Source organism: Lissotriton vulgaris, chromosome 5, assembly GCF_964263255.1.
Source record: "Lissotriton vulgaris chromosome 5, aLisVul1.2, whole genome shotgun sequence".
Taxonomy (NCBI): Eukaryota; Metazoa; Chordata; class Amphibia; order Caudata; family Salamandridae; genus Lissotriton; species Lissotriton vulgaris.
In genome coordinates this window covers 1,295,746,996-1,295,762,006 of record NC_141693.1, presented here as the reverse complement: position 1 = coordinate 1,295,762,006, position 15,011 = coordinate 1,295,746,996, and the positions used below count along the sequence as shown (strand labels likewise).

The window sequence follows — 15,011 nt, the reverse complement described above, 5'->3', positions numbered from 1 at the left end:
CGTGATTAAAGTGGGTTCTCTAGAGGAGTCTTGCACTTCCTCGAAATTGCTGAGATCTTGTTGGATGAGCTCTGAGAGGTTATGGCCTTTCACTAAGATACTGAGAGAAGAAAAATGTTCCTACCTCAAAGGTCAGTTTGTTCTTCTCCTCGTTGGCAAAGGGCATTGCGTCATTCACCACATTGTTCAGATATTCCTCTACAAACCCCATGGTGTTGGCAAACTTGTTTTTCTTATCATCCCGGGAATCAATCATGTTGGAATCATAACTTGAAATGAGGGAGGGCAGATAGGAATAGAGAGATCAATACGAACTCGATTAGCCTCTACTATAGTTTGTGTTACTGTTAACTAATTAAGTTTAGAATTACAACTATGAACTTCAAACAGCTACAGTTCAGTCAATTTTCTGTAAATGTCATGAAATATAAAGACATATCAATCATGCTGCTCTATGGTCCTGTCTTATTGGGCTACTACTACCCCAAAGACAATTTAAAACAATTGCACTCAGTCATCAACTTTTCTCAACCCCGACGTCAAGTGGCCTACAGAGACACCCACCCATTCCATTCTGCGACCATATTAAGTCCTTTTCACATGGAAAGTCGTCACCCATGAAACAATGATGATATATATATAATTAAATCAACAACTCTTTTTACCTAGTCACTTGATACAGTAAGATTGAAAATGGCCCATTTATCTCTTGAACCAATTAACAGATGCATCTCCCACAACCACTTACTTTTCAAATTAACCTACCAAATCAACATCTCACATAATCAACTTATCTTACTCAGACACATTAATCACATTACCAAGCTATGCATTATCTCACTCAGCCAGGTCTCATCCAGCTTCGGAACATATCGCATGTCATAGATTAATTCTTTCCACTTTCCAACTCATCCCAAATTGGGTTTTACTCATTGTAACCATCTGTGCACTCAACTCTTCTATACATTGATTTATCTTGCTGATTTACTTTCATATCATGCCTGCCAATGTCCCTCCTCACCAAACCACCATTTAATTTCAGTGAATCATCAAGCCATCTCACCCAGCAATTTATTGGATTCACCCACATATCAGTCTATCCCCAAATCATACAACCTTCATTCATACTCTCACAAGCTTACATCTACCTCACTCAAGCAGCAGTCTTGCTAACCCAAACATATAACATTCAGTCATGCAGTCATTCCTCAGTATTCTCACACAACTAATAATTCATTTGATACAATCATACATTTTACTCACTCAACCAAACAATCTATAAACCAACTATCAATCTCCTAAACAAACCATCACATTCAAACATGAATCCATCTTCCCCAGACATCAACTTATCTGACTTAACTATTGATCCTTCTCCCTATTGCATCAATTCAATTATTTTCACCAAATCAATAATTGATCTCTTTCCCTTTTTGCTATGTTGCGCCCAACCATTGATCTGTTTCACTGAACCACCAATCAGACTAAATTGTCCATTAATTCATCTTAGTGAAATATCAGTTTGATTGTCCCATCAATTTAATTGTTCCACACAACCATGAATTAATCTCACCCAATCATCAGTCCTTCTAACCTACCATCAATCGGCCTCATTAAACTATTAATCTATCTCATTGTACCATCACGTTCTTACAAATATGCAGTACATGGACTCATCTAAGCAATGGCAAAGCAGTTAATAATTTCAATTCATTTATTTTCCTCTTCAACCATCAATCAGTCTCATCCAATCTTCCATCTGTCTCATCAAGCCATCAACGTGTCCCACCCAACCATCAGTCTGACGCGCCCAATCATCACTTTGTCTCACCGAACCACCAGTCATACATCCAACCAGCAATTTGTCATTTCCTGCCTCCTACTAACTAGGAGAAACAACCCACCATACAATGACCCATTTTAAATACCCCAGGGAGTTACTCAGGGCTTACTCTTTAATGGTGATGGTAGTAGGGATCTCAGACCATAGACGGGCAAACTTCACAGGGGTCACTAGCTCCTGTGGATCACGGTCCACATGCACATGAAGCATAAGATGACAAAAAGAGGCACGAATATCAAAGGGCAACATCTCATCTGCCATGCAGAGAAAGATGAGGTCCACACCCAGCTGTTTGGAGATCTCGTCAATGGCTAGATACTGGCGGTCAAGACACATGCGGGCAAATAGCTTCAGCTGGTACCTGCAAGTCACAGAGTGAAAATGGCACAACAAAACGTTTAGCAAAAAGAGAATTGAGAAAAATAGGTGAAAAGCGTAGGAAACAGAGCACATTTTTAAATTTCAAAGGAAATATTAGAGAAATAGCTTGAAGGAAGTAAAGGAGAGATGAGGAGTGACGGATATAAGAAGAGAAACAAAAGAGAAAGGAAAGTGAAAGACAGGCAAAGAGGAAAATCTATGAAAAGCTAAAGGAACATCAAAAGAAAAGAGAAACCTCACCATATGGAAACGGGCTTGTTTGCAAGACAGAGAGCACAGTCAGACTAGAAAGAAAAAGTGGTAAGAAAACAATGAAAGGAGCAAGAAATGGGACTGCAGAAGATTGACGAAGATGTAAAGAGAAGTGAAGAGGGGCACATGATAAGAAAGGAAGGTTGGGGGAAAGAGGAAGAAATAAGTAGAAGAAAATTGATGGAGAGAAAGTGTAAAGGTAGTGGAGTGCTATCCGAATAAAGGAAAAAGGAAGGAAGACAGAGCTTAATCTGTAAAAAAAAAATAATAATAATAATATACTACTACTCCTACTACTAATAAAAATAACAATCATATAAGTGTATGGGCTGGCTGGGTTGATGAAAACTAGGGCAGTCTAATTGTGATCCCATCAGGTGCCTATTTCTTCCACTGCAGTAAATTCTTGTGTTTTATCTTACTCTTGCAAGATCTTTTTGATCCCTTCTTATGCCCTTTGTCACCCTTTTCCAAATTATTCCCACTTCTTTTTTCTCCATTTGCTTTCTTTCTCTTGCGCTGAGTCAAAGGCTAATGATGAAAAATATGTCCCAGTCCGCAAATATGGGTGGCCAGTGCTCACCACCTGCAACCACCAGCACAAATTAAGCACTGGATGATAGGTTTGAGAGGGTGTTAAAAATGGGATTCCTGGTTGGCTGAGATATGCACCCAAACCAGGCAAGAACCACCACTCTAGTCAGGGTAAGTAGGATACACACTAAACGGTTACCTGTGTTCACCCTCTGGTAGCTTGACACAGAGCAGTCATGCTAAACTAAAGAGGCAATGTGTAAAATATTGTGTAACACACACACACACACAGTAACACAATGTATACACCACTAAAAGACTCCACACCTGTTACCGGTTTATAAAAGTAGATTATTATATTATAAACAAAACAAGACCAACACAACACAAATCCAATGTATAGAAGTTGAGATAATGAATTTTGAAAGAATACGTGCAGTAAAGCACTTAAAAGCAGGTAGCCCAAAAAAAGGTCACTCTTGGTCGTGCTGGACTGAGGCAAAGTCAAAGTTTGGGCCAACATCGTGGAAGCGCAGGCCGGCTACAAGACCCACGCAGGCCCTGGTGAACAAAGTATTTTTCCTGGTCACAACCAAAAAGATGCGTCAAATTGCTCAATGCAGTGAAAGCAATGCGTTAGTTCCGAACACAGGTACCGGATGTGAGAGGTGTCAAGCAATGGGCCGGATGCTGCCACTCCATTGAGGAGATGCGTCGATCTCACCAAGCTGCCGTGGAGGCAATATGCTGTCCAATGCATCGATCTCTGGAGGCAAAGAGCCAGATCTGAGGCGTTGTGCCAATTTCGCACCCGCAACCAGGTCAATTTTCCAGCTCTTTTACACACAGACAGGAGATACATAAAAATCCATGTTTCAAGTATCTGGACCACTACCAGTGCCAAACACAGGAGCAGCAGTAGAGACTTTGATATCTCTGAGTCTCAAGCAACAGGGGGCAAGCCAAAAAGCCCGTGGAGGTCACTTGGAGTGAAGGAAGAGTCTAGCTCTCCTTCAGCAGAGTTAGAGTCTATTTGTAGCAAGGCAAAACAGAGAAAAGCAGGCCTTCCAGATCAGCAGCCCACTTGAGCCCTTTAAGAAGCACATCAGTTCTTCTGGAGGAGCTTCAGTTACAAGTCCAGTAGTGTCCGATTTTAGGGGGTCAGGGACCCAGTACCTATACCAAAAAGTTTCTTTCATGTGGGGGTGACTTCAAAGTAGCTCTCTGAAGTGCATAATGATCCCTTTCAACCCAGTCCTGTCTGACAGTCTATCTGTGGTGTGTAATCAGTCATTTGTGTGGGGACAGGACACAGCCTATTCAAGAGACGCTTTAGCCCATCCATCTTGCCCAGACAAGGCCATCCGAACGCAGATGTATGTAGATGGGTACTCAGACACACCTATCATCCCTGTGTTGTGGCTGTCTAGAGGGAATGGATAAGGTGTAGCTCTAACCCATCCCAGACATATATTGAGACAAGCTGTCAGGCACACACAGCAGTACGTGCAGAGAAAAAGGAGCTTTTATCATTAGCATTCCAAACATATGAAACATGAAAGAGCTACTCCTCTCTGATCAGGAATTACAGCTCAAAAGTGTATTAAGGAATTTCCAATGCTAGCCTGTGAGAATGGTAGGCCTCGCAGTAGTGAGCAAGAAAATAAAATGTTTGTCACTATCAGGTTATGTAAAACATAAAGATACATGCCCTACCTTTTACCTGCGTAGCGCCGGCCCTTAAGGTTACTTAGGTCTTACCTTAGGGGTGTCTTATATGTAATGAAAGGGGAGTATAAGCCTTGGCAACTAGTTTTAAATACCAAATCTAAGTGGCAGTAAACTGCGCACACATGCACTGCAGTGGCAGGCCTGAGACAGGTTTGACAGGATACTTGTGTGGGTGGCACAATCAGTGCTGCATGCCCACTAGTAGTATTTGACATACAGGCCCTGGTTATATGTATATCAGTTTACAAGGGACTTACCAGAACATTAAATATGCCAATCAGGTATACACCAATAGCATCGTGTTTAAGGAAGAAGCACATGTACTTTAGCACTGGTAAGCAGTAACAAAGAGATAATCAGCAGAAACATGTAAAAGGTAAAATGAAAAAGTCTGGGTAAAGACCACCCTAAGTATGACATGTTTCACAGAGGGTAATACTGTAGAAAATGAGTGAAAACATAAAATAACAGGGCTAGGTGGTGGATTGCAGCCAAATCAAATCCTTTACAATTACTACATTTATTTAGGGCACATTTGGTAATACCACACAGTTTTGTTATAATAGCTGTTTCTATTTACAGCTTGATGTTGTAGTGGAATATGTTGTAATATGTATTGAGTACATCCAACTACTGTAGTAAAAATATTTTTGCTAACTACCTTTTCGTTCAACACTCCATATTCAATAGATATATTCCTTGACAGTTTGCTTCTCCAACTTCACACAGTGCTTTCTAATGGACTTTGTAGACTAGAAGCAAATTAAGGACTACAATGACCAGAATGTGTTAGCTAGGAGACAAAAACAAGGATTTAATGCTTTCTATGAGTAAGTGTGGCTTACGTCTGTAAAATCTGGGTGCAGAGAACGTTAAGTTTACTCACTGAAACATCGTTGGCATTCCTACTGTGCATATGGATAGGAGGGGAAGGGAACAAAGTACCAAGGCTCCATAAGGATGAAGCAGCCAGCACGCTTACCTGTAGTACGTCAGTATGTTCTCATCATGGGCGTTTCCAGCCCTGGCTTCTTGGGACAGTTGGCGGATGCTTTTTTCATGAGTGTCATTGTTCTTGTCGCTCCAGGTCAGCCAGACCTCGTCCTCACAGTCCTCAATGCTCATATATTCTGGAGACATCTCCTTCATTGGTCTCAATCTTAAAGAAAGATGATTGGATCCTCAGGGACATCAAGAGGACCCTGATACAGACCTCATATACATCCATTACTGTGACAACCTCTACCCACTGCCTTCATTACAGGCCCCCTCTCAATATGAGAAAAACATTATTATTAATGTAAATGTAAATGTAAATGTGGGATACTTGTATAGCGCACAGTTACTCTACCCGAGTGTCCCGGCGCTGTAGACCGCTGGGGAACCCGTCCTGTTTTCCCTGTGAGATGGTCCCTTTTCTGGGTATCTCCAGGGTGAAACCAGGCATCCCTGGCGTCTGTGGGGGGCCGTTGTAGAGATGAGGCAAGCTAATGCCCAGAGTTGCCGAGTGTGCTCCCCGGTCGGAGTAGGCACCGATGCGAGAATTATCAGTCCGCTGACCCTGGTCCAAGACCCTGCCGCGTCGGGAATCGAACCCTGGTCCCGGGCCGTTCTCTGCACTCGGGTCTGCCGCCTCTAACCAGTGAGCCACACCTCTCCACGTTTATGCCATTAACTTAACTCGGAAACAGAGAGTTGTTTTTCCTTTCCTTGTACAGTGTCATTGAATCATTATTTTCAATTCAAATACTGAGTTATCACAAAAAAAAATTGGGGAGTAGAAGTAATCCCATCCTCGTCACCAAGATAATGTAGTAAGGAGGTCCACGCAGGCAGAATGTAGATTAAGAAGGTTTATTAAGTTCAGTAACACAATGAGATGTTCCTGCTAAGCAGCCCCACCAGGAGCAGCCTGCCTCCTGCTAGACCATTCTCAACTGTCAACTTCACCACACAGGCACCCAACATTCTAAACGCACCATCACTCCAACATTCCATGCAGCACACAGCACATTCACACTTGCTGAGCAGGTGGTGATATAAGGGCTGAATATTAACAAGAACAGGATACTACATACTTCCTATGTCTGGATGAGACTATAGCCAATAAACTTGTTATCCATCCATGCTCAGCGGTTCCTCCTACATGTCTCTCCTGTATATTCCTTCACAACAGTCTGCATTCTGTATGACCTCATCACACAAATTTCATTGGGCTAGTGAAAAAATAACCAGAACGCTAACTTTTTCTCAGATTTAAAGGTACCCTTATATTCTCTTTGTTTTTGGACACACTGCAGGATTAGGACAGGACTGATAACCCTAGAGCCTTTTGTAACTGCCCGTATGTAATTATTTCCATGCTGTGTCTCACCATTGTGACCATGCCTTGGTTTTATTATCCTGTTCTTCTTCTGGTTTCTAATTTTCCATCCTTACCAATTCTGTTACTTGAGGTATTTTATCATTTGCCTTCTCAATCATTTTCATTGCAGCTCGATCTTTTCCTGTTCTGTTTATTCAAAACCTTCTTTCTAATCGTTTTACTTCCAGCAAAGGATAGAGAACTTCAAAATCTCTTTACCTCAACTACAGTAAGTCCAAAGGCTTTACTTCTTTAATTTCATATGACCTTCCCACTATATTTAGCGTCCCGCTCTTCTCATACTTCTGCCACCTCAGCCTCTAAAGTTGGCATTTGCCGCCAATTATCTTGTTATTTTCACACATTTCTGAGTCTTCTCTTCACTTCACATCTGTTTGTTGCATCTCACTCCTTGTACTCACCCCCCCCCCAAAATTCTACTCGCTGATTTCCACATTTCTTTGATATGTTTCACTTCTCATCCCCAGTAACACAGTTTTTTACCGGCTTTCCTTAAGAACTCCCCTTGCTAACTAATCATAACTTGCCTTGTCTTCATCTAATCTGGGAACATCCCTAAATTTTCGGAATTCTATTTATCATACTTTCTCAATTATACTAAGGAAAGTGCCATGATATACAATGATATGCAAAGCAATATTTTAACTTATCTGGTATTTAACAAGCGTTTTTTCCTCCACTTATTTGACCAAAGTAATACAACTTTTGTATTTTCCCCAGTCAAAAAAACACATGAAAAGATCTTAGGTTTCTCCCACGTGACACTCTTGGGGAAACTCCATGTTGACACAGCACTCTCTCATTTTACGTCCCTTAAAAAGTACCAGAAAGAGTAAACCTTAGAGACTACAGAATTACGAGGAACCCCAACATCACACTCTCTTATCAGTCAACTACCCTTAGCTTCTTTCAATAGCCAACAAGCTCTTTGAAGTGACACAACAACAGAGTCTGTGTGTAATCCAGGGAAGGAGGCGAGGAGACCTCCAAATGATGGTGTGAAAACATCTTCATCTACTGTCACCTCTTCTGATCGTTGTGGCCTCCTCCATCTCTTAAAACTTCCCTGGGTGGTAAGAGGGTCATGATATACTCACTCTGTCTTGATCATGATGTCATTGTTCTTGGGCTCCAGCACACACTTACAGATGAGCTCTTGAGTTACAGGAATGGCAATGTTGTTGGACACGCACAGGTCAGAAAGGTAATCCAAGAACCTGAGAAAAGAAGTACACGGCAGGTGACTCCCAACAAATTGCACAATTAATCTCTTTGAGTCTTTGTCAGAGCACTAGAAGTATATTTACCCATGAAAACACCATGAAAGGTGTCTGCATTGATTTTGGCCACAAATTCATAAACAAATTGAATTGGCCAGGGTTGTGTTTACCACAAAAGATTCCCTAAGCACCTCCAGAAACCTTTCCAAATGACTCTCTTCCACCTAAAGATTGTGCAGAGGACGTTCCAGGCCCATACAAAGTAACAGCTGTTAGCAGCACCTGCTGTTGTGAGATGCCAATAAAAATATTTTGCACAGGCGTGAGGTGCCTGATGGATTTTCCTGTTTGTTGGTTCATTTTAAACTAGATGGAACCACTTGGGAAGTGGCAGCAGCTGACAATTTACCCATCCATGATTCAGGAAAGGCCATTTCAAGACAAATTACAAAACAATATATTTTTACCTTTTCAATTCCACTATGTATATTTGCCCACGGACACTCCAGCTGCATTACACCAAACTATTAAATGGAGGTGCCACGACCTTTTCCTGGTTATTACGGAATGTGAACCCAAGATGTGCTACCCTGGTATGTATCAGTGATGGTTGGAGACTGATCCCATGTAATATCGTCTCCACAACACAGGCTATAATCATTCAATAATGCCAAAAGCATATAGTCATTATATATATATATATAAAACACTGTGCGACTGTACTGTCACATGCAAAAACATGCAGATTTTCTGCAAACATACTCCCAGGGAAAGCAGCAGGATGGCTACAGCAAGAAGTAACATTTGATATATTCCATTCAATCTCTTGCGTCTAGTGTTAGTAGGTAAGGAGGTGCCCATCTTCTTTTTGTGTGCGCAGTGGAAACGCTCAGGTCCACTGTGTGTGTCTTTGCTCTGTGAAAATGAGATATGCAGATGTACCTCAGCTACGTAACAATGAGTTACTCAAGTTAGGTGTGTCTCTGCGGTACATGAATGGTAGGAATGAAATGTTCAAGTTCCATTATTTTTCCTGTTCTGTAACAATGAGATGCTGAGGTTATGTGATGACAATCATCAAAATATGGAATTCCTATAATTGGGCCCGATTCACAGAACTAACTTAAGACAAAATCCTAAACTTACTACTTTTGGTATTCACAAAATGCACTTACTACTTTTGGTATTCACAGAATGCACTTACTACTTTTGGTATTCACAGAATGGATTTACGACTACTAACTTTACGTCCGCACTCGGGCCGGAGATTCCGGCCCAGAGGCGGAGATTCCGGCCCGGAGGCGGAGATTCCAGCCCGTACGTGGGACTTGCGGCCCGTAGGTGGGGATTCCGGCCGGTGGCTGAGATTTAGCCATGGCCAAAATCTCCACCTATGTGCCGGAATTCCCCCCGTATGTGCCGGAATCTCTGTCTCCGGACTGGAATCTCCGGCCCGAGTGCGGACGTAAAGTTAGTAGTCGTAAATCCATTCTGTGAATACCAAAAGTAGTAAGTGCATTCTGTGAATACCAAAAGTAGTAGGTTTAGGATTTTGTCTTCAGTTAGTTCTGTGAATCGGGCCCACAGTCACGTTCCAGCTCTAACCTCCTTCCTTCTGACTGGATTACTAGTTAAATGCCCAAAACGTCTTCCTCATGATTGGGAAATTAGCCAAATCCATAGTCCCGACACTGGATAGCATCAGTGTAATTCACATCAAAGAAATCACAAAATATGCTAGATTTTTCCTGAAGCTCTTTAATAACATCACACAATTCATCCCCAAACATGACTTCAATGTGGGTGTGCGGCAATATCTTGACTAGAATATAGAAGATTGCTTTGAGAGGGTTAAGCCGTGACCTCGGTAGCCAGTTAGTATGGCTACCCAGGTCAAGGCTTAACCCTCTCAAAGCAATCTTTCACTATGCTGATTGCTCATTCACAGCTGGTAAGGCTGGAGTAGTTAGAGTGTTGCTGGGGAATCTGCTTCAGCATTCTGCTGTATATGGTGGAAGGGGGATGCTGGTGTCAGGACTTGGGGACTCTAGAGCCCAGAACGCATTTCACCAGCTAAGCCCAGGTGAAGGAGGGAATTATAAAGGGAACACCACTAAAAACGCTAACGTCTTTCCATGGCGCGGAACATGCAGGGGCAGACCAGGCCAAGAGCGGGCTCGTCTGTGCCTCAACGAGACCTTACCGTCTGCCCGGCTAAGACTAGTATTACATCTTCGGATCATTCACATGGGAAAATACCTGTTGTCACTACTCGGGACAGACTATCTAGTGATATTAGTTCTATATATGTGCAAGAGGAGGTGCAGCAGCCGAGCTCAGCCTTTACTACCATTCTGGATGAGGTGAATAGGGTGTCTCAACTTTCAGCAAGAAAGAAGAAAACAAAAGATAAGCAGGGTCCGGAGGGAAAAGAACAGAAGGGGACTGAGTCTTGGCCCAGGGCAACCAAAGGGCATTAAGATAAGGTTGCCTTTAAGATTCCCTCACGCTTTCGTTAAAAGACCCGAGGTAATTGAAAACACTTTATCTTACCTTTTTGAGTACATCAAGTCTGTCACTGCTAAGCAGGGTGACAAGATTGTGGTAAGCTCTGTAGAAGAGCTGGGGCATGGTAGGAGGGGGAGTCTAGTATTCAAGCATGTAGTTGGTCATTGTTCTTCCACTATCTCACAATATATTAGGGGGCATAGTGAGAAATTGGGGGGGGAGTACAACACAAAAGGGACCTACAATCCCTTCTAAAGTTTACTCCCATTCGTACCCAGCTACAAAGGGTTCTCTGACAGTTCACCATTGTTCTATGTCCCAGAGAATGCCGATACTTACCTCTTCAGTATCAGGGGACGGCCTGGCCCTTTTCAGGGTTGTACATGAGGTTTGTGTTTAGATCTAGATACATGTGTTAACCTACCCCCCCCCCAGTAACACCGTATGTTGATTTTTCTAGACAATGCCCCCCCCTCCCATTAAAAGCTGGTTTGAATGAGTCTTTTGAACAGCTTTATAACAAAGTGAGTCATTGATTGGGGGGGCACCATTTTAATATCCATTTATGTGGCAACACAGAGCTTTATAACAAAGTGAGTCATTGGTTGGGGGGCACCATTTTAATATCCATATATGTGGCAACACAGAATGGTGTCTCAGGTTTCCTTCTTTAGGTGGAACGAATTCTGGATTGCACTTGGAACACACTATGCCAGGAGATTTTTTAAATGATCTTTTCTGTGAATTTAATCTTCTTTATTCCTTTGACAAACCTGTTTCTCTTAATCCTTCTTGTCCAATTCTGTTTACGTTAACTGGTATGGGGCGCTTTTGGACTAATTACTTTGTTCTTCTTGCAGCCCAAATTTGGACCTTTTGGATAATGTTGTTATTCCCCTCAGTAGTTTTAGTGATCACAATCCTATATGCTTATCTGTAGGACTGAACGGGATCCATATGCTTAAGGTGACGGATGGGTATAAAAAAAGCCTGTTACTGAGTGACCAAGAGCAAAACTTGAGGTGATAACTTGAAAATAGAGCCTGACAACTAGAACAAGCAACTATTTTCTGGTTACACCCAGGATTTTGCTATTTGCTTAAACAAATACACACCATCTGTTGAGATAGAAAATGCTTTGCGGAATATTGCTGGCAAAGTCAGGTCTCTTAACTATATGGTCTCACTATTCAACCATATGGGTGGTTCGATAAGAGATTATTCCATTAAACACAAGAATTTAATGCTTGCCCTGAAAACCAAACTTAGGGACTCAAACATGGTAGCAGCATGTAAGATTAGATATAAGGCGGTGGTTGAAAAAATGAAAAATCTTTTAAAAGATGAGGCCTGGGAGTGTCTCCTTCAAGCCCACTGTCTGAAGAACAACGTGGTCTTTTGGGAGAATGTCAATTACCCTCTCTTTGTACCTCACAATAATGGCTTGCTCTGCAATTATATCATTCCAGAAAGATGAGTGTTATATTTTGCTGAGATTTATAGTATTTATCCACCTGATGTCTCACCTATTGGAGGGTCGTTTGAAAATGCGCGGGTCAAACTTAGTTTTTACCCTTGAGGAAGTTAAGCGGGTGGGATTTTGGGACTTGCCATGTGTAAGGCATGGTTGGGATCCCGCCAGAGTTATACATTAAAGAACTGTGCTATGGGCTCCTTTGCTCCTTCTGTATGCAGCTAATAAGTCAGTGCCTTTGTGGTCATGGTCCTAGCGTAGTACAGGTGTTTAAGAAGGGGGGCAAGGATACTACACAATGTTACAGACCCATTTCTCCTTTTAAACTGCTCATTAACTTAGGCGGATAGATATCTTATCTGACCTGCAATACAGTTTTAGGTTGGAGAGGACTACTGATGATACGTGCTTGAATTTATATTTAATCGTAAATAAATACACAGTGGCAAGATCAGGCACGATCCATATGGTGTTCATGGATCCGACCTCAGCTTTTGACCAAGTTAATCGCTCAAAGCTGTGGAACATCCTCCTCTTCTTAGGGGTCGACCAGGGCCTTGTGATATTTTTGAAGTTTTGAAGAATCTGCATATGGTACTACTGCATCAGTATGCTATGACAGAGACTCTCCTTGCTCAAGATCTTTTTGTACTAATAAAGGGGTTCCTTGAGGAGGTATTCTTGCACCATTCCTATCCACTTCATATATTAATGGTTTAGAGAGCAAGTTATTAGCGACGGGAGCAGACTGCCTTTAGGGAAGGACCTATTCCAGCTCTGCTTTACGTGGACGATGTTGTTCTTTTAGCAAGGACTGCCAAGGTATTGCATAATCTTCTTGACTCATTTGTATCCTTTATGGAAAGCCAGGACTTGTCAACTAATTTTAATAAATCTTTAATTATGACTGCCACTCCAAGCTCCACTGAAACAAAGTCTTTTCAAGCCTATGGTCATATCTTACAGAAGGTCCCTTCTTTTTCTTATTTGGGTATTTTGTTTGATTCCCAATTTAGTTGGAATCCCCTTATTAAAACAGAAAACATGGAATTTAAGTGGATGATCTCCTCAGTCACTGGTTTTGCATCTCGACAGGGCAGAAAGGTGTACCAAGCAAAATGTATTTCAAAGGTGGCTTATGGTAGTGACCTTTTGGGATACACTTACTGTTTCAAACTTCAGATTTGTGAATGCAAATTCTTTGGAGGCTATTGAGCATACTGCCAGGGGTGCTGACTTTTGTAGTGCACGAGGGATTAGGTCTAACTTATCTTTCTCATACCTTGACACTGCCCCCTTCTCCACTGGGTTTCTGGTTGAACCAGGGAGAACACTGAATTAACAGAGGCTTCTTGCTTGACTGCCTCTCTATGGACAATGTCATGAGGATCACTTGGCTTAATTATATTAAGAACTGTTTCTCAGCAATGGGGGACAGGAGGCGTTTGACAATCTGAGTTATTTGGTTAAAAGTGGTATGATTTGGATGAAAAGGAACTTTTTGATGAGGCAGCACTACCTAAACCTGCCCACCTCACATTGAAATCACTCACATTGTTAATGTTACTGATATGGAGATTTGATTATGTCAGATTATTACTGACCTCTAATGTATAAATGCTGTCAGTTACACCACTAGCATTCACATTGTGTCACATTCTTATCACACAAACCCCCACCCGTCCTCTTTCAGACAACTGCTGCTCATTACAAATATAGACTCTTCCGTATGTTATATGCTGTTCTCTATATATCTTTAGCGACTGCTGACTACAAATGTATATATCTTGTAAGTGTCCTATGGTTATAGTGCTATCATCCATACATGAATATAGTTCTCACTTGCTTTGCATATATGTTAATTACATTCTCTTCAACCTGCAGATGCTGTGCAAGTGATTATTTAGTACCCTTAGAAACAATAGATAATCAGGTTTCTGGTGAGTTTCTGCTCTACATTCATGAGGTGTTATTGGTGTGCCATTGCTCTACATTGATGACTTGTCTGGGTTCCATTCATGTATCTGCCCTGTAACAAGGAAATGATCAGAATGTGTGTGTGTAACTTCTCTTTAAGAAGGAGATGTTCAAGTTCTGTTTCTGCATCTTTTTTGGTAGAATAGAAACCTGAGTCCCCTAGACATATGCCATAGAGTGATGAGCTAATAACTTGGTAATAAAAATATTTGACAGCCTCTTCAAAATACTTTAACCTAAAGAAAATGGACGCAACCACACTTGAAATGAAAGGGTTGATTGTTTTTTGGTTATCTTTATTTCTATTGTGTACATATTTATTAGCATATGAACCCAGAACCACTAAGTGTAATTGGCAAAGGCCTACTTTAGGGAAGTATTGGTGCTCTCAGTTCTGAATACTTACCGGGGTTCTCGGTTCTTGCGCACTAGGTTGACAAATGTCTCAACCTCTGTCTTTGTGATGTGTTTCTCAAGGAGTTTGCGGTTGTTGTGCAGGAGAGCGGTGATGGTGTCCTCAGCCAGAATATCGTAGCCAATCTGGGACTGCATGACACCAAACTGCTTGGCAATGTGTTCCTGAAGGTGGGAAATAAAGGAGAGAGTGTCAGGTCTGTTGAATGAGAGTATTTGGACAGATTTTGCCTAACACAGAAGGCCATTAGGGAAACTGGGTATGTGTGCTACCTTGCTTTGAGCAGGGAC

General features: G+C 41.8%; 1 protein-coding gene across 1 annotated transcript in view; it reads right to left on the bottom strand.

Moving 5' to 3' along the window:
* The window catches only part of ITPR3 (inositol 1,4,5-trisphosphate receptor type 3), a 588,642-nt gene that overhangs the window by 188,556 nt on the left and 385,075 nt on the right, over positions 1–15,011 (bottom strand). The window contains exons 16-20 of the mRNA XM_086923190.1: positions 14,713–14,885; positions 8,225–8,344; positions 5,724–5,900; positions 1,953–2,204; positions 125–269 (exon numbers count right to left, since the gene is read on the bottom strand). Coding sequence (XP_086779316.1) covers positions 125–269; positions 1,953–2,204; positions 5,724–5,900; positions 8,225–8,344; positions 14,713–14,885 — 867 coding nt within the window. The remainder of the gene's footprint in view (positions 1–124; positions 270–1,952; positions 2,205–5,723; positions 5,901–8,224; positions 8,345–14,712; positions 14,886–15,011) is intronic.